This window comes from Ornithorhynchus anatinus, chromosome 2, assembly GCF_004115215.2.
Source record: "Ornithorhynchus anatinus isolate Pmale09 chromosome 2, mOrnAna1.pri.v4, whole genome shotgun sequence".
In the NCBI taxonomy this organism is placed as follows: domain Eukaryota; kingdom Metazoa; phylum Chordata; class Mammalia; order Monotremata; family Ornithorhynchidae; genus Ornithorhynchus; species Ornithorhynchus anatinus.
Genome location: NC_041729.1, coordinates 39,410,743 through 39,436,920, shown reverse-complemented (window position 1 = coordinate 39,436,920; position 26,178 = coordinate 39,410,743). Strand labels below are relative to the sequence as shown.

Sequence of the window (26,178 nt, the reverse complement as noted above, 5' to 3'; positions counted from 1 at the left end):
GATCTAAGACAACCAGATGTTCGATCTGTGAATTCCCTTCCTTCGGTTGTAATAACACTGCAGAATTTAGAATGAGGTGACCAGTTTCTCTGGAACGAAAAGGGCGGGAGCGGAACAGAAGCATGAGGCGGTGGGGTGGGAGGTGTGTGTCTGCGTTGTGGGGGGAGAGAGAATGTGCTGTGGAAGAATGAAGGGTGGATAGAGATCGGGGAGGGTCAGAGAGAAGGAGAGACAGGAAGAAGAGGCATCATTCATTCACTCATATCTATTGGGTGCTCACCGTGTGCAAAGCACTGGTACTAAGCGCTTGCGAGACTGCAGTATAATTATAAACAGACACATCCCCTGTCCACAGCAAGCTCACAGTCTAGAGGGGGAGACAGATATTAACACAAATAAATACATTAAGAAATAAAAGACGTACAAGTGCCGTGGGGCTGGGGGGAGGGGGATGAACGACTGAAGAGAGCAACCAGCGCTTAGAACAGTGCTCGGCACATAGTAAGCGCTTAACAAATACCAATATTATTAAGTCGGGGCAAAGCAGAAGGGAGTAGGAGAAGAGGAGAGGAGGGCTTAGTCAGGGAAGGCTTCTTGGAGGCGATGGGCCTTCAATAAGGATTTGAAGGGACGGAGAGCAATCGTCTGTCCGATATGAGGAGGGAGAAGGTTCCAGGCCAGAGGCAGGATGTGGGCGAGAGGCCGGCGGTGAGATAGACAAGATCGAGGTACAGTTGAGAAGGTTAGCGTTAGAGGAGCAAAATGTACAGGCTGGGTTGAGGTAGGAGAGTAGCGAGGTGAGGTAGGAGGGGGCAAGGTGATTGATTGAGTGTTTTAAAACCAGTGGTGAGGAGTTTCTGTTCGATGCGGAGGTGGACGCCGCTCGAGTTTCTTGAGGAACTCATCGGAGAAAGGAGAAAGGCAGAAAGAGGGAGAGAAGAGGTGAACGGCGAGGACGGAGGGCGAATCACTCAGCCATCATCCTGATTTTCGGCTGCCACGGCTCAGACCCAGCTACAGATGGTAAGCAAGAAAAGCCGTTGCCTCGGAACTCACCCTGTAAGGGGCGGGGAGGGGTGGTAGAAAATTGGAAAATTTTTCAACTGGGGAGTCCTTAAGTTTGAAAATGGTGCCCGTAAACAAGGAGGGCTCCGGGAGGGGAACACAATGACTCTGGACCCAGGGCGGGTGGCCAGTGGTCTCTTCAGAGGAACCCTGTATAGACTCAGCTGGACTTCTGTATGCTCCCATTACATGCACTCTGTGCCCCCATGTGACGCCCAGAACATCATGGGAAGCAGCATGGTCTGGTGGATAGAACTCAAGCCTGGGAGTCAGAAGGAACTGAGTTCAAATCCCGGCTCAGCCGTTGCCTGCCGTGTGACCTTGGATGAGTCACTTCACTTCTCTATGCCTCAGTTACCTCATCTGTAAAATGGGGATTACGACTGAACCCCCCCCCCCCCCCCGTGGGACAGGGCCGGTGTCCAACTGGATTATCTTGTACCTACCCCAGTGCTTAGAACAGTGCTTGACACATAGTACGTGCTTAACAAATATCATCATCATTACTATTATGTTCTGTTACGTTTGCCTTGGGGGTCCGGTAGCCATAATCAAGAGTCGAGACTGCGACCTAAAGAGGATGCTGCAGTTTTACTTTTCTGCTTCAGGGTGGCCAAGTGCTATTGTTTTCGTCTGTCTGTCTCCCCCGATTAGACCGCAAACCCGTCAGTGGGCAGGGACTGTCTCTATCTGTTGCCGGTTTGTCCATTCCAAGCGCTTAGTACAGTGCTCTGCACATAGTAAGCGCTCAATAAATACTATTGAATGAAAAGTGTCTGAAGCCTGTCCCACACTGCCCCTGCCATTGCCTGCCACAGCTCCCCCGACTGTCCCTGCCACTTGGTTTGGTGACCATCAGCGACCATCACTCACCGCTAGCACAACTGGATCCTCCTAGCAGCTGTAGCTGCCTGACCTCCACCATACCGGCCCTTTCCAGGCGGTCCCGGGGAGTGTCCAATGCAGCTGGTTGATAGCTTTCTAATTGCACGGAAAGACCCAGGAACAGCTGGAAGCAGGGCCCAGGTCAGCTGCGGGGGCAATGTTGCCTCTCCTTCATTTCTCCTCTCCTCTGCTACTATGCCCCCTCTACCGCTCCCATGACTACTAGGTCCCTGCCCACCATCGTGGCTGAAAGAAGAACCATATATCTCCCCCTCCCCACCAGTCAGCTGGATAGAGCGACTGATCCTCAAACAGCAAGACTTTCCAAACTGCGGCAGGATGTCTGGTCACCTTAACTGAGTCCAAAGCACATGGATTCCAGGCTCTCATAATCACGATCATAATAATCACAGTCATGTATTCGTTATGTGCCGAGCACTCTTCTAAGTGCTGGGGTAAATACAAGGTAATCAGGTTATCCCACATGGGGCACACGGTCTTAATCCCCATTTTTCAGATGAGGTAACTGAAGCACAGAGGAGTGGCTTGCCCAAGGTGACACAGCAGACAGGTGGCAGATCTGGGATTAGAACTCACGTCCTCCGACGCCCAAGCCCACACTCTTCCCACTAAGCCATGCTACTTCTCTCTTGGGACTCTGCTGTTACATAAGTGACCCCGGGAAACTGCCCACCACTCCTTTCTTTTCCACCAATCATATTTTTTGAGACTTAACTGTGTGCACAGCATCATACTAAGTGCTTGGGAGAATACGGTGTAACAGAGTTGGTAGACGCGATCCCTGTTCACAAAGAACTTACAGTCCAGAGGGGAAGGCTACTCACCTACTACAACCCAGGCCGCACACTTTGTTCCTCTAATGCTAACCACCCCACTTTACCTCGATCTCGTCTATCTCGCGCCGACCGCTCACCCTCTTCCCGCCTCTGGTTTGGAGCACCCTCCCTCCTCATATCCGACAGACAATGACTCTCCCCTCTTCAAAGCCTTATCGAAGGCTCATCTCCTCCAAGAAGCCTTCCCTGACTAAGCCCTCCTTTCCTCTTCTCCCACTCCCTTCTGCATCACGCCGACATGCTCCTTTTATTCATCCCCCACCTCCCAGTCCCACAGCGCTTATGTACTTATCTGTAATTTATTTGTTTATATTAATGACTGTCTCCCCTTCTAGACTGTAAGCTCCTTGTGGGCAAGGAATGTGTCTGTTGATTGCTATATTGTACTCTCCCAAGCATATAGTACAGTGTTCTGCACACAGTAAAGCGCTCTATAATACGACTGACTGACTGACATTGATGTTAATAAATTACAGATAATAATGATGGTATTTGTTAAGCGCTTATTATGTGCCAAGCTCTGTTCTAAGCGTTGGGGAAGATACAAGGTAATCAGGTTGTCCCACGTGGGGCTCACAATCTTCAGCCGTGTGACTGTGGGCAAGTCACTTAACTTCTCTGTGCCTCAGTTCCCTCCTCTGTAAAATGGGGATTAAGACCGTGAGCCTCACGTGGGACAACCTGATTACCCTGTATCTGCCCCAGCGCTTAGAACAGTGCTCTGCACATAGTAAGCGCTTAACAAATACCAACGTTATTATTAATCCCCATTTTACAGATGAGGTAACTGAGGCCCAGAGAAGTTAAGTCACTTGCTCAAAATCGCACAGCTGACAAGTGGTGGAGCCGGGATTGGAACCCACGACCTCTGACTCCCAAGCCCGTGCTCTTTCCATTAAGCCACGCTGCTTCCCATAATGTACGTGTACATTACATGTATGTATACATGTATAGATGTAAATGTACATACCGATATGCACATGAGTGCTGTGGGGCCAATAAAGGATGTAAATTCAATTGCAAGGGCCACGAAGGAGGGAGAGGGAGAAGAGGAAAGGAGGCTTAGTGGGGAAGGTCTCTCTGAGGAGATGTGATTTTAAGAAGGCTTTGAAGGTGGGGAGAGTGATGGTCTGCCTAATATGAAGGGAGGGAGTTCCAGACAGAGGCAGGATTGAGTACTGAGGAAATAGAGGTATTCATTCATTCATTCAATCATATCTGTTGAGCGCTTACTGTGTGCAGAGCACTGTACTAAGAGCCTGGAAAGTACAGTTCAGCAACAAAGAGAGACAATCCCTGCCCACAACGGGCTCACAGTTTAGAAGGGGGAGACAGACATCAAAAGTAAACAGGCATTAATAGCATCAATATAAATAAATAGAACTACAGATATATACATACACATCAACAGGCTTTAATATAAACAGAATCATAGATACGTACATATATACACAAGTGCTGTGGGGCGGGGACGGGGGATAAAGTTAGGGGAGGTACGGTTATAGGTCATCCTACTGCCCTCTAAGCAGGAATTTTCAGAGAAATGTTGCCCCTGTTTATATTTCTGAAAGCACTTTGAGATCCCTTAACTGCACCTGCACAAATAGTTCCATGGTTTATTAAGAATACATTTTAAAAATGAAACAGATTGTGGCCTCTTTATAGGAAGGCTAAGGCATCTGGCCCATCAGATGGAGAAGAGCAAAGTGCTTCTAGCTATGGAGATTTAGTGAACTGGCCTTGACTACCTGCCAGTGAGACATTAACTTTATTGTGAGATGCTGTTCCCTTGCTCACTGAGGATCTGGAGAAACGGAAGGGAATCAGGTCATGTCTCCCCAGGTCTCTGTAGAAAAGGGACGGAATGGAGAAGATCTCCCAGGGCAGCGGTAATGAATATCACAACTGGTGATAACTTCCCAAGATGTCACCCCCACAGCCGAAAGGGGGACGATACGGGATGAAAGTTCAGCAAGTTCATTCAATCGTATTTACTGAGCACTTACTGCGTGCAGAGCACTGTACCCAGTACTTGGGAAAGTACAATGCAACAATAAACTGACATAGTCCCTGCCCACAGCGAGCTTACGTTCTCACCCCCTCAGCACTCCCTTTCACCAATTTTCCCGTACAAGTTACCTTGGTTGATTTTAAGAAGATGGCTAGAGCAATCATGCCTTCCCTCCTGCCTGGAACTCCCTCAGTCCATCCATCAGTCAATCAATTGTATCTATTGAGCGCTTACTGTGTGCAGAGCACCGTACTAGGCGCTTGGGAGAGTGCAATATAACAGAGTCGGGTAGATCCATTCCCTGCCCACAGTGAGCTTACCCTCCCCTTTCACATCCTACAGCCCGCTGTTCTCCCCATCTTCAAAGCTGTTCTAAAATCGCATCTCTTCCGGGAAGCCCTCCCTGATTAATCCCTCATCTCCCCACCCTATTTTTCCTCCCTATTGTGTCACCTGTGCACTTTGTCCTGCCCATTAAGTACTTAGGAACTCACTCCACTCCTACCCACAGCACTTGCTACATATCTGGACGGACGCTCTGTCGCTTTCCTTATCTGTAACAGTTTATTGAGTGCTTCCCCTACTAGACTGTAAACTCCTTGAGGGCAGAGTTCATGTCTGCTTGCTCTACCGAACCCTCCGAAGTGCTCAGTACAGCGCTCTGCACTCAGTAAGCACTCAATAAATCTCCTCGATTGATCGATTTAGCCAAACCTAACTGCCCTTTGTAAATTGGCTCTGAGGGATCATGATGGATGCAGCCTTGACCGTCAGTTTCCTCTCCCCAAAGAAAACTGTCCTCTGAGAGAGGGGCTTTCCAAAAGGAACATGGAGAAGCCCTGGTCTATGCGGAATTGGCCTAAAAACAAATGATAAAACATAAACATACACTTTGGCAAGGGCTTATACCAACAGATGTAAATGACATGAGAGTATTAGAAAGGGTCATTTCTACCGACCCATATGTAATGAGAGGAAATTTTAAACTTCTGGCAAAACAACAAATCATCAAGAACCTAGATCTGCAGAGGGGAGCTACATGTTGGAAATTCCCGTGTTCCAATTTTTCTTTCCAATACAAACACCATTCTTTCACAGCCATTTCCAAGACAAATAGGCTGGCACAGAGAAGAGACAGCAGGTAAATTGTCCTAGCGCTAACTGCACTCACACAAATACCGACCCCAAGGGGCCCCTGCAGTCCCAGAATGCTGTCTGCCGGTAACAGACCTTATATTTAGACCAACTCCAACATCTGCTACAGGCTGAGAAACAGTTTTCCGGAGAAATGACCCGGCAAGATGGAAGAACCAGAGAGTGACTGAGGAGAAAGGGTGAGGGGCCGGGGGTGGCGACATTCCTTTAATGGATGGGAAAGATCCATCGCAGGGACATAGCTTCCTTCGAAGGAGTCGTCACTGAGATGGATTCCTAATTCGCTCTCTCCCAGCGGTGGCATTAGCCCCCGGCGGATGCACTGGCCCCATGCCTATCGAGCCCGGAGCCAGACCTGGGGAGGGAACAGCTAGCCACGGGTGAATAGCTTGATAGTTTGGGTAGCCTGTAACACATGCCTGCGGGCCTCTGTGCACGTGCACGCGTGCACACACACACATACACACACATACACACTTTCTACCAGGAGTTCTGTCAAAATATTTCTTCACAACAGGTCAAGAAAGAAATTGAAACAATTGCTTCTAGCTGTCAATTCTCTTTAAAGAAACAACAGAGTCACCCGAAAGCCAGGGGAGCCCACAGCCATTTAAAATCCCAGAAGCGAGCCAGTGACTTGCCTGACATTTCCCCATAATGACCTGATGCTTCATCCGACAAAGCCTCTGGGTTTTTCATTCGGGTCAACAGACTAGGTTTTTTTACTTTTTTAAAAATTATTTTTTGTTTAACCCGGAGACTGGATCATCAGAGGAGAGGATTTGGATGAGCAGATTCATCCATTTTTATTTACTGAGCTTGAACATTTCTAATTGTCATTTGTGAATCTCACACCACCCTCGGAAGACTGTCAGCATGCATTTTGATACCAAAAGAGACCAAAAAGAATCTAAAAAGAAAAACCGAGAGAGAGGTTGAGAGGCTCCATGAGAGGTTACAGTTCATACCAAAAGACACGTTGGAGACGTGTCCACTGGCCCAGAAGTTTTGATTAGCTATGGGTGCCACAGTGGCTAAGTTTCATTCTTATCCTTGGTTTGGAAATCCGTTCCAGTGCCAGAGGCAAGAGAGGTGGTCAGGCTCAGATGTTTCCCAACAATTCTGCTCCATATCCTGTTTATTACCCAGTGAATAACTGTGGTCTGCTCATCCCAAAGTCTGGTTATCCTAAGGAACAATGTTGTCATGGCTAGGAGACTCAGTGACAGAAAGCTAGTAGTTAGAATAATTTCTAGGTAACAATTACCTAGCGAATAATTCATATGGAGTTAAAGTGCAAAGAAAATCCTTTAAGTCAGTTGTAAAGAGAATATCCAATCGAGTCCCATAAGATGGAATTTTAATTGCAGATTTCAGGGGCTATTGTAGCAGAAATCGGGTGAGCAATGTTGACCGATCAGTCAATCGATGGCATTTATTAAGCACTTACTGTGTGCAGAGCACTCTACTAAGCATTTGGAAAAGTACAGTACAACAGAGTTTGTGGATGCGATCCCTGCCCACAAGGAGTGCACAGTCTATAAGGGAAGGCAGATGTTAAAATGAAGTACGGAGAGAGGAAATAGTACAGCATAAGGAGATTTACATAAGTGTTGTGGGGATGGGGTAAGTATTTTTCATTTTTCATTAATAATAATAATGCTAATAATAATAATAATGTTGGTATTTGCTAAGCGCTTACTATGTGCAGAGCACTGTTCTAAGCGCTGGGGTAGACACAGGGGAATCAGGTTGTCCCACGTGGGGCTCGCCGTCTTCATCCCCATTTTACAGATGAGGGAACTGAGGCACAGAGAAGTTAAGTGACTTGCCCACAGTCACACAGCTGACAAGTGGCAGAGCCGGGATTCGAACTCATGACCTCTGACTCCAAAGCCCAGGCTCTTTCCACTGAGCCACGCTGCTTCTCTACTAGAAAAATCATGTTCAAATGTGCTGGTCTTTCTCCCTCCAATCCGTCACACAACTGTTCTCCCTTTCTTCGGGGCTTTTCTGAAATTCTACCTCCTCTAGGAAGCCTTCCATGATTAATTTTTCTTCTCAATGGATCATTATTATTTATTGAGCACTTACTATGTGCAGAGCACTGTACTAAGCACTTGGGATACACTGTATCCCAGAATGAAAATAGACTTGTGGCATATTATAGGAGATTAGAAGCCTCATACGTGGGTAGATCAGTCAAACTTGGGAAGAGGCAAAGGAGTCCTAGAAGAAAACTTAGAGAGCCGACTTTCGGCTCAAAGACGATATTCCCACGGCGAGTCTACATCCACGAGTGCAGATGCCTCTGCAGAAGAATCTTTGTGCATTTTTTCAGACCCCTGTCTTTCTGGTGAGCAGTGCTCGATCCCTGGCATATTAGGAGGAGAAAAGTGTGACCCATAGCCAGCAGAACATGCATGCGAGTAGCTTTTTTGCTGGCGGTGGTGGCTCTGTGCTGAGCCATCCACACTCTCTTGCCCAGTCCCTCCTGTGCCCAGAAGCTGGCATTGATTGCAGGATGGTTGGTCCCGAGAGAGAACACTCACCCGTTTGGTGCCATTGTGGAGTAGACCTAGAAAAGACATCGTTAAAGGCAAATCCTCCTTGGCAGAAAGCATGCTCATGGACCATGCCTGTTCGAGTCTCTCCCATCTCTGACTCTTTGCTCCCACCCTCTCTTCTGCCTGGAACTCTCTCCCACCTTCCATCTGGCAGAGCACTGCTCTCCCCATCTTCAAAGCCCTTCTGAAGAGGAGGAGCCCTCGGAATGTGTCTGTTATACTGTTACATCGTACCCTCCCAAGCGCTTAGTTCAGCAGGGTGCTCACAGTAAATACGATTGACTGACCGACCGATTAATCCCTCACCTCCCCACCCTACGTCCCTACTAATTGCCACTTCAGCCTTCCACTTGCACCCGAGCATTTGCGCTTTCACTCCCCTTCCGTCCACCCCTAGCACTTAGGTACCTATTTTTATGCTCTATTGGTTCCTCTTATCTGTAATTTATTATAGTGTCTGTTTTCCTCACTAGTTTGTAAAATCCTTGAGGGCAAGGATCATATCTGCTAAACTTATTGTACACGTACAAGGGGTTAGCAGAGTGCTCTGCATACAGCAGGTGTTCAGTAAATACTATTGGTCTCTAAAAGCCCTCCCCGCAAGTACAAATAGGGATTTTGTGGAACAGACGTCCCGGGCCTCTGTGATCTAAGGGCTAAACAATCAATCAGTGGTATTTATTGAGGGCTTACTATCTGCAGAGCACTGTACTAAGTGCTGGGGAGAGTACGGTATAACAGAATTACCAGACATGTTCCCTCCCCATAACGAGTTTACAGTCTCATCTAAACCAGCTTTGGATGCATATCACTAACACAACCCAATTATTCTTCAATCCAGATAATTAGGGATTACTGTGTGACTAAGATTCCTCCATGTCCTCTTGACAAGTCACTTGGTTCTCTGGAATTCCACTTTTTAATCTGTAAAACCAGTAGCAGAGATCTAAGAATTTATACTAAGATCTTCCAATCTTAAAATAAGAAATTCTTGACCCAGAGTTTGTCTTCCATGGTCCTCATTTTTAATTTTTTACCATCTCCCAGTTTCTTCCTCATCGTCTTCCTCTTTCCACCATTTTTGCCCTTTCGAAAAATTATTATTATATTTCTTAAGAGCTTTCTGTGTGTCAAGCACTGTTTTATGCAGTGGGGTAGATACAAGTTAATCACGTTAGACACAGTCCCTGTCTCACAGGGGGCTCAGAGTCTAAGTGAGAGAGGGAACAGTTATTTAATCCACATTTTACAGTTGAGGAAACTGAGGCACAGAGAACTTAAGTAACTTCCTCAAGGTCATACAGCAGGTATGTAATGGAGCTGGGACTAGACCCAGGTCCTCTGACTCCCAGACCCAAGCTCGTTCCACTAAGCCATGCTGCTTTTCAAGCTTCTCACTCTTTCTTCCCATTTCTCTTCTAAAACAATTAAAGCCCATGAATAATAATAATATTGATAAAAATGATAATTGTAGTATGTGTTAATCAAGTATTGTACTAAGCACTGGGGTAGATACAAGATAATCAGGTGAGGCACAGTACTTGTCCCAAATGGGACTCACAGCCTAAGGGGGAAGGAGAACCGATATTTAACCCCATCTTGCAAATGAGGAAACTGAGGCACAGAAAAGTTATGTGACTTGTTCAAGGCCCCACAGCAGACGAGTATTGAGCCGGGATTAGAACCCAGGTCCTCTGACTCAATCACTCATTCATTCAACAGTATTTATTGAGCGCTTACTGTGTGCAGAGCACTGTCCTAAGCACTTGGAATGTACAATTCGGCAACAGATAGAGACAATCCCTGGCCAACAACGGGCTCACAGTCTAAAACGGGGAGACGGACAGCAAAACAAAACACATAGGCCCGTCCTCTAGGCTCTGCTGCTTCTCAGTAGAGAAATAGAAACTAGAAATAGATTATTTACAGTCTTCTTTCCCGTTTTCAGTTTTCTTCCCCCCTTCTGTTTAGAACACAGGTATCGCGGGCACTTTTCCTGAATTGGAAGCATACTTCTAAATGTTCTGCAAATTCTCCACCATTCTTCCATTCTCCTCCACCCTATGGCTCCACTCCTAGTCTAATGTATTTCCACAGAGCTGACAATATGCCCTGTTTTCTTCCTTGGATCATCCTATTTATAGCTTGCAGTCTTTGGCATGTATTCATGGCTCTGACTACTTAATTTATATCCACGGCTGCTCTCACATGCCTTGGGAAACTTTTTAGCCCGTTCACTTGTTTGGTAGCTGGGATGCTACTCTTTGGAAACCGTCTGCTGCTGCCCCTCCCCCTGCCCCCATCCTTCCCCTTCCCCGGACCTCTTTCCCTCCTTCCCCGTCTCTTCATCCCGTAGATGCCACAGATCAACACCCAGGTCCACTGTGATCCCGTGATGGCCATTTCTAACACTCTTGATGTAAATACGCGATCGGGACCACTGCCAGAAAGCCTTGTAATTCAGATAATGAAAAGGTGTCCCGGACCTGAGGAGGATCATCGAGGATGCACTCTGTAATTACAAATCAGATAGGGGAGATGTGTCGGATTTAAAGTAGCCCCGACTGAATTTCCAGATATTAAACAAAGCCAGGATAGCCTTCCCTCCCTCCAGATGGCTGCCAGGAGAATCAGATCCCACATGGCAGAGGAAATGTATGCCAGAGAGAAAGAGAAAATGATTTACCCGTACGTATTCGGCCGACGCCCTACTCTGTATGGATACAGTGGAGTCTCGAGCACTGAGGGGTTCCATGGAAACACACTTGCCTGATGCAAATTCTCAGGCAGCTGGGGAAAAAATGTTCCTCTACATTCAATTCTTAAACTAAGAAATCATCCCCCTGTCTGAGCCCAAGCCACGGTCAGCGGCCCCTGTTTTCGGATAGGCCTTAGGAATCAGTGCCCAGTCACTGAGGAAATGTGTCACTTGGCTTTTCCTGGTCCCTAGTGGGTGCATCTGGCAGATCGAATAATGGAAATAGTAACAAAGCTAACGGTACTTCCTTACACTTCTTCCTTCTCGCAGGGCCAGGGGGAGAGCCCGCAAACTCACTCTTTGTCCCTCGCTACAGGCCAATACATCAACATGGCCCCGTGACAGCATGGCTCCCCCCGAGCTGGGAGAGACGCGCCCCTCACCTACCGGCCTCAGTGACCTCCTGGCGGCATCTAACCTCAGATCGGCTCCTGGAGACCCACGTTAGCCTGTCAGGGTTCTCTAGCCTGGCGGCGACCTGTGGCAGAGCCAACTGTGTGGCTTCTCTCTTCCCCGTGGTGAGCCTTTCCCCGAGAAGAAAGCCCGGGCGAAGTTCCAGCAGGGCCCCCGGGCTCCCGAGGAGCCGTGGCTGCTGATGCCGGCTTCTTAATCCACCCACTGGCTGGCTGGACTACCACGCCAAGGGCCCATCAATCATGCTACAGTGCAGGCACGCTCAGGAGTTCAGCTTTGGCCCGCGAGCCCTGAAGGATGCCCTCATCTCCACCGACCCCGCCCTGCAGGACCTCTACGCCAAGGCTTTCTCCAAGACCGAGAGACTCTTCCTCTCTGAGGCCTACAACCCTCAGAGGACCCTCTTCTGCACCCTGCTCATCAGGACAGCCTTCGACTGGCTCCTGAGCCATCCTGACGCCCCAGAAGACTTTGAGACCTTCTACTACTCCTCGCTGAGGCGGAAACAGAGCGTCTTCCGAAAGCACATCTACCTGCAGCCGATAGGTAATGGGGCTCTGAGGGCGTCACTCCATCGATCACGGTGGGGCCGTGCTGGGCTCTCCCCGCCCTCCTTCGGGGTCGCTGTCGAGATCAGAGCCCGACTCTGATCGAAGTCTCCCTGTGTCGGGGCGGCATAAAGAAATGTGATTTGGCACCAAGAGTGCCCTAGAGACTGGACAGAGCAGTTTGAAATAGGCCCTGTCCTGCCCTCATGCTCGAGCAGAACAAGAAAGAGTGAGGAGAATCAATCGGTGGAATTTATTCAGCACTTACTGTGTGCAGAGCACTGAACTGAGTGCTTGGGGGACTACAAGAGAGTTGGTAGATGCGTTCCCTGCCCTCAAGGAGCTTACAGTCTTATGAGAGTGGGCTCTGTGGGGTGGAAGGGTGGATATGCTCTTGGTCTAATTTAGGGGTCAGCTAGTCTAAGTTAGAGGTCAACTTCCAGTTTAATTTAGGGGTCAGCAAGTCTAAGTTAGAGGTCAACTTCCAGTCTAATTTAGGGGTCATCTACTCTAAGCTTTTATCTAGACTGAGTCGTAGGCTCCAGAAGCTCACAGGGAGCAGTGTGGTGATGTGCGTGCGGTAAATGAAATCAGTACTCTCTGCCTTTTTAAGAGCGGGGGGCGGTAACTGTTAAGCACTTATTACGTGTCAGGCACCGTACTGAATTCGGGGGTGGATACAAGATAATCAGGCTAGACAGAGTCCATGTCCCACACAGGTCTCTCAGTCTTAATTCCCATTTTACAGATGAGGTAACTGAGCACAGAGACGTTAAATGACGTGTCTAAGTTTACACACAGACAAGTGGCGGGGCCAAGATTAGAACCCAGGTCCTCCTGACTCCCGGGCCCGTGCTTTATCCACTGGGCCACGCTGCTTCTCTCCTCGCCTGGCACAAGTCACTCATTGCCCCACACGTCACTGGACACTGAGCATGCTGCTTCTGTTCCCAGATCTGAGTGAGGGCCCTCTGGGGAGCTCCCTGCTTGGCTGCCTGAGGAGCTGCGTGGAGTCTTTTTTCCTGGGTCTGCACGTGAAGTGCCTTCCCTCCATCCCAGTCTCCTCCATCCCCTGCTGCTTTCGCCACAACCGGGACTCCGACAGGATCCAGCTCCATGCAGGTGAGAGTGGGGCAGGTGGGCAGAGGGCATCAGCTCTTGCACACTTTGCTCCTCTGGTGCTGACCTTCTCACTGTGCCTCACTGTGCCACTGTGCCTGTTTCGCCGCCAACCCCTCGCCCATGTCCCGCCTCTGGTCTGGAATGCCCTCCCTCCTCAAATCTGGCAGATAATCACTCTCCCTCCGGCCCCTCCTACCCCCTTCACAGCCTTACTGAAGACATCTCCACCAAGAGGCCTTTCCAAACTAAGCCCCACTTTTCTTCATCCCCCAATCCCTTCTGTGTGGCCCGCTCAGGAAAAAAGTGCCCCCCTCAGCCCTCCCCTGGGAGGGAGAGGCAGGAGGGAGAAATCCTGTTTTTGTGGAAAAAAAGCCAAGCCCTATATAGTCAGTTGGAGAGAAGGGGGTTTTAGCAGCAAGGCTGATGAAGCCCATTTCCCTGCCCTCTGACTGTTAGTCAGATGGCTCTGAACAGACCAGCTTCCACAGTTGGTCAGTTAATTGTATTTATTGAGCACTTACTGTGTGCAGAGCACTGAACTGAGTGCTTTGGAGAGTACGATGTAACGGATACGTTCCCTGACCACAACGGGCTGACGGTCTAGAAGGGGAGACGGGCATTAATACAAATAAATAAATTACAGATATGTAACTAAGTGCTGTAGTGAGCTCACTGCGGGAAGAAGTGGGATTAGGTAAAGGGGGGCTTAGTCTGGGAAGGCCTCTTGGAGGAGGTGAGCCTTCAGTAGGGCTTCAAAGGGGGAGAAGTATGATTGACGGATTTGAGGAGGAAGGGCATTCCAGGCCAGAGGTAGGACGTGGGCCAGGGAGTCAACAGCAGGACATGAGAACGAGGCACAGTGAGAAGGTCAGCACCAGAGGAGTGGAGTGTGCAGGCTGGGATGCAGAAGGAGAGAAGGGTGGTGAGGTAGGAGGGGGCAAGGTGATGGAGAGCTTTAAAGCCAACAGTGAGGGGTTTTTGCGTGATATGGAGGTTGATAGGCAACCCCTGGAGATTTTTGAAGAGGTGTGTGACATTTCCAGAACGTTGTCATAGAAAGATAATCCAGGCAGCAGAGTTAAGTACAGATCGAAGTGGGGAGGGACAGGCGGTTGGGAGGTCAGAAAGGAGGCTGACAGAGGGTCAGAATCCAGTGCCCGTGGAACTTATTATGGCATGTATTAAGTGCTATGTCCTGAGCACTGTGCTCAGAACCGAGGAGGGTATGAGTTAGTCAGATTAGACGCAGTCCTTGTCCGAAATGGGGCTCACATTCTAAGAGGAAAAAACAACTATCTTATCCCCATTTTACAGATATGGAAACTGAGGCACCGAGAAATGAAGTGACTTGCCTGTTGTGTGACCTTGGGCAAGTGGCAGAGCCGGGACTAGAACCCAGGTCTCCTGACTCTCAGGGCTGGGCTGTTTTTACTAGGTCACACTGCCTCTGGTGTTCAGGATTCAGTAATAGGGCCCAAGTGGGTTTCCCAAACCGCCTCACAGAGTCTTCATGCCTCTTCCTCTCACTCTTTCTTCTCCAGATGGCATCCTGACCTTCCTGAAAAACAACAAGCCCGTGGATGCTTTATGTGTCCTCGGTCTCACCCTCACCGACCTGTACCCTTGTGAGACCTGGAGCTTCACCTTTGGCAAATTCCTGCCCGGGCAAGGTGAGCCTGGTGCCCTCCTGGCCCTGAGGCTGGTTCAGGCTGTGGGCTCTCGGTGATCTCCCTGGGGCAGGAGGGTTTTCTCTAAGTCTATACCCCTGACAGTTTAGGCTGCAAACTTCTAACTGGGTGGAGAAATGCGCTCCAGAGACATGCTGTCCTGGGGAAGTAAGACTGGGGAAAGGAAATGCCTAAGCACAAGTGGTATCCCACAAGGTTTCAGATCTAGTAACTTCAGCTTTGAGATCTGGTGCCATGTTTTGGTGGTCCTGGCAGTAAAGTGCGGAGAGAAGGGATAAACCCTCAGATGTAGTGGTAGAGGTCTTGAAAATTCAGTCGGCACCAAGACCTTACCGAGCCCACACCCAGGTTGACCCTCCAGGCCTCTCCTCCCCTTTGCCTTGGAAGTAATGTCACTATTGTAGAACCTGAATAGGTCTTCTCCGTGCCTAGCCTCGACCTCCATCGTGTTGGACAAGTACAGCGGCTCTTTCCAAGGCTGGGCAAATCCCTTGCTTGGGGGAGGGGATGGGCAAACACCACAGTGGGAAAAGGGGCAGAATGGGGGTTCTCACTGGGACTGAGAGTCTCAGGCCCGGGAATCCTTCGGGGCAGCCTTGGGCTTCCTGATCTCTGAAGCTGTGGGATCCAATCCACTCTTCCCCACTGACTCCCCAGTTCCATCTCCACCCAACCAAGTCGTTCTCTCTGCTTCTTCCCGTAGAAGTGGGTGTCTGCAGCTTTGCCAGGTTTTCAGGCGATTTCTCCCAGGCGGGTCCCGGTACCTCAGAACCGGCCCTGGGTGCCAAGGACGTTTCCGAAGTTACCTTGAGGGAGAGGGACCGGACGCTGCTCTTCGGCAAGGTAGAAATGGTCCAGTGCTGCAAGGTGAGGGCATCGTCACCATCAGCCTTCATTACTGGGTACTGAACGCTGACTGGGTGCTGAGTGCTTGCCCGCAAACAAGTAGAAGACGTGGGTCCCAGTTCAGGCTCCATTACTTGTCTGCTACGTAGCCCCAGGCAAGTCGCTTAAATTTTCTGTGCCTCATTTTTCCCACCTGTAAAATGGGGATTATATATCTGTTCTCCCTCCCCTTAAGACTGTGAGCTCTGTGCATGACTGGGACTGTGTCCCATCTCAGAACTTGGCATTTAGTTAATGCTTAAGTGCTTAGTATAATGTTCTGCACACAGTAAGCAGTCAATAAATACGATTTGATTATTATCATTATTATTATTACTAATAAACACGTCTGTGCCCTTAAGGAATTCACAGCTTTCTGGGAATTTCAAAAGGCAGCTTGGGCCGAGGTGTGCAGGGCTCTTTTGAGACAGATTCAGCCAGAGTGCCCACAGGTGACTGGAATTCACATTGATTCTGGTCCTGGAGGCGGGTTGGATGATGGTGTGGGTGGGGTTGCTGCTTCTCTTGATTAGAGGTATATTTTTCCAACAAGGCCTGTAGCTAAATGCTAAACATATTGAGATGTTTGTGCTTTATGTGGTTAGAGAGATTGAAAAACTGTTTTGGGACTGCGGGTTTTTTAGAGTTACAAAGTGTAACAACAGGCTGAACATCAGGTATCTATCTATCCAACAGTCCTCATTCCTGACCACTCTGTGCCCATTTCTCTTCTAAAAATGGAGATTGTTCTCAAATGTTTAGAGGCCCTTCCAGATCTTTAGTCTCCGATGTTAAGTTTGATAAAGAGGCTGTCTGGGACACAGTGTTTCAGAATTTTTAAGGCTCCTCTGTTCCATACTCAGTTCTTTTACCTAAAGCTCCCCAGGGAGACCACAGGCTCAGGCCCAAAGTAAGGACTGGGGTCTTTCCTCTCTGCTGCTAGGTGAGCAGAGGGAAGGCTAGGCACCGTGGTATTGAAGTGCTTACTATGGCCAAGCAGTGGTCTAAATGGTGGGGTAGATACAAGATAATCAGGTCACAAACTGTCCCTATCCTATCTGGGCCTCATAGCCTAAGGGAGAAGGAAAAGAGGTACTGAATCCCCACTTTACAGATGAGAAAATAGAGGCACAGAAAAGTGTCTAGGCTAAAGTCGCCTAGCAGGCAAATGGCAGAGGCAGGATTAGAATCCAGGTACTCTGACTCCCGGATGCTCTTCGCTCTTTCCACTGGACCACACTACTTTCCCACTCTTTGACAGTGGGTGTGCAGAGGGAGGGTTGGTCGGGGGGGGGGGATCTCATCTCTGCCGATAAGCACGCCGAGGGAGGATGGAGGCCCCACCTTAGCCCTTGGGTATGGAGAGGCTGGCCCTTAGTGCCCCTTATTCAGGTGCTGAGGCAGGGCTGGTTCTGAGCACAGATGGACCCTTAGAAGGTTAAAGGAGAAGCTCAATCAATCAGTCAGTTGTATTTATTGAGCACTGACTGTGTGCAGAGCACTGTACTAAGCACTTGAGCGAGTTGGTAGACACTTTCCCTGCCTATAGCGAGCTCCTACATCTCCACTGTTTCTGGGGGTGTGGTCTCCAGAAATACCATTTTGAGCATAGCCAGGGACAAACGATTCACTAACTTTGCCATGAGAAGTAGCATTTGGGGGCGCACTGCTTTTCAGACCGGACCTTTGCTAGCCTATGCTACTGAGCTTTGCCTGAGGCTTGGGAGCAACAACCAGACGACTGAGCAATGACTAGAGAGGGATCCCCGCCAAGCAAGGGATAGGGCTTGTGACAGAGTCAGGCCCACTGAGGTCTGTGGGGTAGGGGAACTGGTGAGATCACACCAGCAGGATGGAGTTGTCTATTGGGGTTAAATCTCCCTCTAGACCGTGAGCTCTTTAGGGTAGGGGTCGTGACTACCAATTCTGTTGCACTATACTCTCCCAAACCCTTAATCCAGTGCTCTGCACGTAGCAAGCACTCGATAAATGCTACCGATGCCTGTCTACTTGTTTTGTTTTGTTGTCTGTCTCCCCACATCTAGACTGTAAGCCCGTTGTTGGGTAGAGGTCGTCTCTGCTGCCGAACTGTACTTTGCAAGCACTTAGTACAGTGCTGTGCACACAGTAAGCGCTCGGTAATAGATACGATTGAAGTGAATAAGTAAATGCCGTCGACCGATCGCTTAACCGAGCTTCCCATTTCACTTGTTCTTAATCCAGCCTTGCCCTTGGAAATGGGCTATCGCTCAGGAGTCTCAGGGCTGGGAGAAAAGTCACGGGGGTAGGAGGATGCAGATGCTCGTCTGGGGCCGTGAGAGGCCCGTGGCTCTTTCCTCGTGCTGCAAATCCACACACCGAGCACTAGCAGGAACGGCTCAGCTTGGGGAAGCAGGTTGGGGGATCCGGCAGGTGGAAGAAGTTGTGGGTGCATGCTGTATGAAGGAGAAATGTTGGGCAGATTGAACTCACGTGGCCAGGGAATGGTTCTTGCACTCTCCCGAGCACTTAACATGGTGCTCTGCACACAGTAAGCGCTCGCTAAATATGATTATAAGTTGTCCAAGTCACTCTGTGTCCCCGACAGGTAACGTGCCATGAGATCTGCCATTTGATTGGCTTAGGGAATTGCCGCTGGCTGCGTTGCGTCATGCAGGGAGCCCTGAGCACGGATGAGGCACTGTTACGGCCCCTGGAACTCTGCCCCATCTGCCTGAGGAAACTGCAGTACGCGGTCGGCTTCAAGCTCATCGAACGCTACAAGGTGAGTTGAGCCAGCTCAGTGCCTGGAGGCCGGCAGGTCGGACAGCAAGCGGGAAGGAGGAGAGGCTCTAGGGAGGTGTAGCGGCGAGATTTCATGTGTGCGTATGTGTCCTTTAAGGAACAGCCTTTGTTCTGCAGTTCACAGACAAACAAAAAATTAAAAAAAGAGGAGAACTCCCTTTTTTCTTAGTTCCTTAGTCAATTGGGTGACACCAGAGTGGAGTTTGTCAAAAGATACTCTCTTCCAAAACCCAGTGGCCAAAATTATGTGAGCTATTTACTTGGGAATTTGGGCTGGCTCAGGGGAAAGAGCCCGGGCTTTGGAGTCAAAGGTCATGGGTTCGAAACCCTGCTCTGCCACTTGTCAGCTGTGTGACTGTGGGCGAGTCACTTCACTTCTCTGGGCCTCAGTTACCTCATCTGTAAAATGGGGATTAAGACCGTGAGCCCCACGTGGGACAACCAGATTCCCCTGTGTCTACCCCAGCGCTTAGAACAGTGCTGTGCACATAGTAAGCGCTTAACAAATACCAACATTATTATTATTATTAGTTAGAGGAGGTGGCCCTGCAATAAAGTATCCGAGTGGCAGTAGAACTATATCTTTAATTGGTTTTTCCCAGCAGTTCTGAGCCGTTCTCCTCTCTAACCTGACTCCCGCAATGGTCAACTCCTGCATAGTGAGATAGCTGTCCAGAGGAATAGGAGCTGCCTGGAGCTGAAAGGAAGTAGTGTGGCCTAGTGGATCGAGCGTGGCCCTGGGAATCAGAAGAACCTGGGTTCTAATCCTGACCCCATCACTTGTCTGCTGTGTGATCTTGGGCAAGTCATTTTACTTCTCTGTGCCTCAGTTACCTCATCCGTAAAACGGGGGTTAAGATTATGAGGCCCATGAGGGACACGGACTGTGTTCGACCTGATTAGTTTGTATCTACCCTAGCACACAGTATAGTGTCATAGCTTGGTCCAGTGCTCTGCACACAGTTAGCACTCAATAAATATGATTGAATGAATGAATGAATGAATTAAAAGAAAGGAAAATCTCTAAGATGTCCTCTGGGACAGACCTCCAAGTCCTCACCTGTTTCCAAAGTAACTCCTAAGTGCGGCAGCTCTGAGGGTGGTTGGGAAATAAATTAGAGTCTTGCTTTCAAGGCCCAAAGCCTAAGTGAGGTTGTCCTATTCTAGAAATGGGCATGAATTTTTTGGGGATGGAAACCAACATTATCTGGAGTGTTTGAGCAGTGGGGTGAATGGAAGAAGCAAAACCTCAAAGAGAAAAAACCCATCTCCCCCAAAAGGAGGAAATGAGGCCCTAGAACCAAATTTTTCAGTAGCACAAATGTCGTCTCTGGACCGTAAGCTCGTTGTGGGTAGGAAATATGTCTGCCAACTCTGTTGTACTCCCAAACACTTAGCGATCCGCTCTTTATGTAGTAGGCACTCGATAAATACCACCGATTGATTTATTGAATGCTTACTGGGTGCAGAGCACTACACCGATAATAATGTTGGTATTTGTTAAGTGCTTACTACGTGCAGAGCACTGTTCTAAGCACTGGGGTAGATACAGGATAATCAGGTTGTCCCACGTGGGGCTCACAGTCTTAATCCTCATTTTACAGATGAGGTCACTGAGGCACAGAGAAGTTAAGTGACTCGCCCACAGTCACACGGCTGACGAGTGGCAGAGCCGGGATTCGAACCCATGACCTCTGACTCCCAAACCCGTGCTCTTTCCACTGAGCCACGCTGCTTCTCTATAATAATGATATAATATAATAATAGCATCAAATAATGCTATTTGTGAAGCATTTATTACGTGTTAAGCTCTGTTCTAAGCACTGGGGTACATACAAGTTAATCAGGTTGGACTCAGTCACTGTCCCAGATGGGACTCACAGGAAGGCTCGGCACTTCTGTGTATATCTGAAATTTATTTCTGTTAACGTCCGCCTCCCCCTCTAGTCTCGGGGACGGAGTCTGTTTATTGTTGTGCTGTCCTCTCCCCCAGCTCCTAGTACACAGTAAGCGCTCAATATATACAACTGAAATGAACGAATGAAACAGGGAGTCGGCCACAGCAGTCTTCCAGCAGGGTCCGACCCCCGGCCTTGGGACCCAAACAACGGAAACCCGGCTCTCTTCCATCCAACCCTAATCAGCCAGACCCTCTCCGTACTCTCCGCTTCCAGGACCGGTTTCACCGGCAGATGAATCACTGCCACCCGAAGGAAGAGTAGGCAATCCAGGCCAAGGAAGGAAGGAAGGGAGGGAGGAAGGGGAACTAGCCTAAACATGGCTTATAAAAAACAAACAAAAAAAATCCAGCCTGTGGAACGATGCTTTGGGTTTCGATAGCACAAAAATGGAGAGATGCTGCCCTCTTCTGTCAACCCAGCAGAACCATTAAAATCGAAATACTCCCTAATATTCCGTGACATATCACTGCACTTTCATTCAATAGTATTTATCGAGCGCTTACTATAATAATGTTGGTATTTGTTAAGCGCTTACTATGTACAGAGCACTGTTCTAAGCGCTGGGGTAGATACAAGGTAACCAGATTGTCCCTCGTGAGGCTCACAGTCGTCATCCCCATTTTACAGATGAGGGAACTGAGGCACAGAGAATAATAATGTTGGTATTTGTTAAGCGCTTACTATGTGCAGAGCACTGTTCTAAGCGCTGGGGTAGATACAGGGTAATCGGGTTGTCCCACGTGAGGCTCACAGTTAATCCCCATTTTCCAAATGAGGTAACTGAGGCACAGAGAAGTGAAGTGACCCGCCCACAGTCACACAGCTGACAAGCAGTAGAGCCGGGAGTCGAACCCATGACCTCTGACTCCCAAGCCCGGGCTCTTTCCACTGAGCCACGCTGCTTCTCTATGTGCAGAGCGCTGTACTAACTGCACCCAACAGACACGGCCGTCTTACATTCTCGCGATTTCCGAAATGATGGTTAAACGAAAGAACGCCCTCTGCAACCTTCCCCAAGGTGACAGCGCCTCCCGACATGAATAATAATAGTAACGGAGGTATTGGTTAAGCGCTTACTATGTGCAAAGCACTGTTCTAAGCTCTGGGGGGATACAAGCTGATCAGGATGTCCCACGTGGGGCTCACACTTTTAATCCCCATTTTACAGATGAGGTAACTGAAGCACAGAGAGGTTGACTTGCCCAAAGTCACACAGCTGGCAAGCGGCGGAGTCGGGATTAGAACCCATGACCTCTGACTTCCAAGCCCGGGCTCTTTCCACTGACCCACGCTGGACATTATGACTTGGAAGTCGGATTTTATTCCGAGTGACCCAGGTCAAGCGTTACTGAAAAGGGAATCGATCAATAGTATTTATTGAGCTCTTACTGTGTGCAGAGCACTGGACTAAGCACTTGGGAGGGTACAGTATAACAGAGTTGGTACACATATTCCTGGCCCACCGTGAGCTTACAGTTTCGAGGGACCAATGGAAGAACCATTACCAGAGTAAAATGAGGGAGAAGCTAAGAACATCAGCATAACAGGAAACTCGAGGTCATTCTAGATTAATACCATTATTGTGAATCCTATTGTCTAGAAGTGTCAAGATCAGGGTTCGTGGAGTTGTGTTGTAAGTTGGTCTTTGAAACTCCAGTGTGCTTTGCACAATGCTTGGCCCAGGGTTTGCAGGTGCCTAATGGCATACTAAATTCACCCTCGTGCCGGATTTTCTGGTTGCGTACTTCCACTGGAAATGCACCTCCACATCGCACTTCTAGGCTGGGTTGGGGACTGCTATTCTTGAGGCTTAGGCAGGAAGGAGTTGCCCCTAGATTCCTTGGTTCTCCTATCTGCACATAGTAAGCGCTTCTCACCGGAAAGACGCTGGGATCCACGGTCCTGGGGATCCAGTGGCTGTCCCTCTGTTAGGATTTTGAAAATAGAAATGGTCTGGGCACACCTCGCGGGCTTTGAAAACGGGATATTTCAAGGGTGACTGCTGGACAAGGTCCCGCCTTTCTGCCCTTTCAGTCCCTGGGCACTCCCGGACTCTTCGTTGCATGTAGAGAGTGGCGGTGAAACGTATAGAACGCAGAAGCAGGGGGTTTGGCTTACCCCTGCCCCACAAGAGAACATTAGAGGAAACTGTTGCAGCTGTTTCATCCTAATCTCTACTAGGAGGGGGTGCTGGTTCTTAGAGAAGCCGTGTGGCTTATTGGAAAGAGCCCGGGTTTGGGAGTCAGAGGTCGAGGGTTCTAATCCCGGCTCCTCCACTTGTCAGCCGTGTGACTGTGGGCAAGACACTTAACTTCTCTGTGCTTCAGTTACCTCATCTGTAAAATGGGGATTAAGACTGTGAGCCCCATGTGGGACAACCTCGTTACCTTGTATCTCCCCCAGTGCTTAGAACAGTGCTTGGCACGTAGTAAGCGCTTAAGAAATACCATTATTATTATTGTAGGAGCTGGGTCTCAGTAGAAAGGGGAATAGGAAAGGTGTGGGGGGCACACAGGAATCTCTTTGGGATTTGGGATGGAGAACTGAGGCACTCCAGGGATAGATGGACGCTCAGAGACCCATCTGGGTTTCTGGGAAATTACCGGCCTTGGCTCTCACCCTTTCGTCGATGTCCGTGGCAAGCTGAATGGAAGGGAGAGCCCCGGTGGGCCCAAGGGAAGCGCTCAGTACAGTGCTTTGCACACAGTAAGTGCTCAATAAATACAAATGAATGAGGGAAGCGTTGGGGCAGGAAGGGATGAAGTAGTCTGTCAGGCTCTTGGAGAAAATTTAGGAACGTCTCCTCTCCTTGTAGAAACTCTACGAGTGGATACAAACTCTGGCCACAACATGGAGCGGGCGGGAGTCGGCTGACCTGTCGGCGTCTGAGGACAACCTCCCTTTTAGCGCCGACTCCGGGATGTGCTGCGAGAACGATTCTGAAGCCGTAACGAGCCTGTCGGAGCCCCTCACCCCAGATGCGAGCAATCACGCCTTCTCCATGGAGCCGGAGCTGGAGCCGGAGGAGGGCCTGAGCTCGTTTGCCGAGCTGGACAGCCAGCAGCAGCTTGGGGGTGCTGCCAAGTCCTCCGAGATCATCAAAGAGTATGAACTCTGGCTGACGGCTTGCATCGCAGCCCTGGAACGGGATGTCTCGGAAGAGGAGCTGGCCCGAGTGGATCGAGAGGTGGATGCCTTGGCGAGGTGGGAGATGTTCACGGGGCAGCTCCCTGCCACCAGGAAGGACCTGAACTTCAGCAGAGATAGCGTAGGACTCCGGAAAGTCTTGGGGGACAAATTCTCCTCCTTACGCCGGAAGCTGAGCACGAGAAAACTATCCAAAGCCGAGCCTTCACCTCACGGTTGGGGATGGGAAGAGCATTAGCTTGGAGCGGCGGCCTTCCGTTCCTCTCCAAGACCGCTCTCGCGGCAAGCCAGTCCTTTCTGTCTCTCCCTTCCTCCTCCCCATTTCGAAGATGACACCCACATCCGGAATCGAGCTAATGGGGAACCAACGAGGGGATTAAAGGAAGTCTCCTTAGTAGTTTACAGTGTTGATTGGGTTTCAATCATTTCCTTCCAGCCCACTGAGCTTTCTCTCCAGTCCCCGCCCTAGGCCTCATTTGCCATTCCCTCAGCTTCGATCCCGCAGCCGGCCCGGCAGATGCGGATGGCTCGACCTCAGAGAGTCTTGCAGGACTGTGGTTATCTAACCACACGGCGCTTTCAGAGTCAGGGACAGGCAGAGAGTTTTCAGCACACGGCAAGCAAAGGGTTGGGCCCGGGGTCTCTCTTCCCGCTTTCCAGAAGCACCACTGGTGCCACCCCACTGCGGGTCGACATCCCTGTTGACGTTCAGAGAGGGAAAACCACATCTGCTCCTCACCCCCTCCTTGGCTCCCGCAACTGGAAACCTGGAATCCCCTTGTGGGTGGGCCCCGGGGCCTGACGCTCATAGCCGGAGAGAGCGGCGCATCTGGGCCCGCGGGGAGAGGAGGAAGGAAGCGGCGCAGCCTGTCTCTTGTTCCAGGCTGGGACCCGAGTGTTGGCTGGGTCTCTCTGGTTATTTATAGCTGGGAGTTCTAGAAGCTGACAGGATTTCAGGCGGGGAGGGACAGAGGGAGCGCACCGACCCTTCCTCTGCCACAGACAGACTTGCCATTCCCAGGCTGATAACGAGCCTCCCCCTACCCACGGAAAATGGGGAGACTTCTCTTTGAAAAAAAAAAAATCTAAAATGTTGCAAAAGCCCCTTTGCAAGTCAAATCGGTACAAACCCGGAGGGTTTTGATGATTAGAGCACGTCGACGAAGAAAGTGGATCATTTCTACCTCCTCACAGTCACCCTCCCCCCGAATACAGAAGTGGAGATTGCCTGTTTTTGTCTAATTTTAGTTCACATACTATTGCGGAGGAGGGTATCCAGGGTAGAGTAGCTAGCGTCAAAGGCAGAAAAACTTCCCTTTCTCTTCTCCCTTTAGGCAGATATAAGCGGTAGCTGGCCTAGCAGCAAGGGCTTGCAGGGAAAGGAGACCACTGAGGACCTGAGTTCTGAAAGCCTAAGCAGCTGACTATGGGGAAAGGACAGGAGGTCATCAGTTCTGAATCCTCCTTGCAGTGAGGGAAATGGAACGGAGGAAGTCGTCACTTTTTTCAGAGAGCAAAAATCCAGAAATGGCTAATTGGGCCAAGAGTCTTTTTTTCTTTTTAAGGCTACTGATTTCTCCTCAGCCCCATCACCTTCTGGAAGGTGGGGAGAGCTGAATCCAGTAAAGTGCCAATCCTGTAGGGGAGGGCTCAGAACTAATAAAGGACAAGATATTTGCTCAGAAACAGCACTTTCTCTCATGCTCGATGTTCTTTGCACAGCAGTCCGGGTAGGTATTGTAGTAACCCAATTTAGGAGCAGAATTAAGGGCAGAAAGTGAATAGCGTTGTCTCAAGTGAGTCTGGGGAAGATAATGAACAGACAGTGATAGGGTTAGGGCAGAAGTATCAGAGACATGGTTTACCTCGCTTGGACGGGAATTTCATTAGCTTTACCACAGAATCATTGCTCACTGGCAATTTCCTTTCCATCCTTTCAAAGTGTGTGTGCGGTGGGGTGGCGGAAGGGGGGGGGGAAGAGGAGGTGTCATTCTTAAACGTCCTTAGAAGATATAGGTATCTGTTCAAAGCCTGGTGTGGAGCCCAGGAATAGAGGACAACAGGCATGAGTCACGACACCTTGACTTCACACACCAGCATATACCTGTGCTCTTAAGGCTGCACTTTACCAAAAAAAACACTCGAGGTCGGAAGAGCTGATTCAGAATGCCCAGTTAAAAACGCTCCCAGCAGTCTTCGTCTGGTTCTGACTGAATGGGTTCTTTGGTAGGGCTGCTGGGACTAGCGCTAATTCAACTTTCTAAATGAGACTTGCTTTTGGTGCCTACACCCCAAATCCCCCAGAACCAACTCCTGCTTCGGCTCATTTTG

The 26,178-nt window shown here is 49.5% G+C and overlaps 1 protein-coding gene across 2 annotated transcripts; it reads left to right on the top strand.

Annotated features, from left to right (window-relative positions):
* Window positions 1-873: 873 nt before the first annotated feature.
* AMZ1 (archaelysin family metallopeptidase 1) lies at window positions 874-25,538 on the top strand. Of its 2 annotated transcripts, none has more exons than XM_029058835.2 (7): window positions 874-1,023; window positions 11,615-12,258; window positions 13,215-13,382; window positions 14,924-15,052; window positions 15,774-15,937; window positions 18,543-18,719; window positions 23,516-25,538. In XM_029058835.2, exons 2-7 carry the CDS (start codon window positions 11,955-11,957, stop codon window positions 24,083-24,085), a joined length of 1,512 nt encoding a protein of 503 aa, XP_028914668.1. In that variant the 5' UTR covers window positions 874-1,023; window positions 11,615-11,954; the 3' UTR covers window positions 24,086-25,538. The 2 variants fall into 2 exon arrangements, with proteins under 2 accessions (XP_028914668.1, XP_028914669.1); XM_029058836.2 differs by having other exon boundaries at window positions 11,569-12,258.
* Window positions 25,539-26,178: the final 640 nt, after the last annotated feature.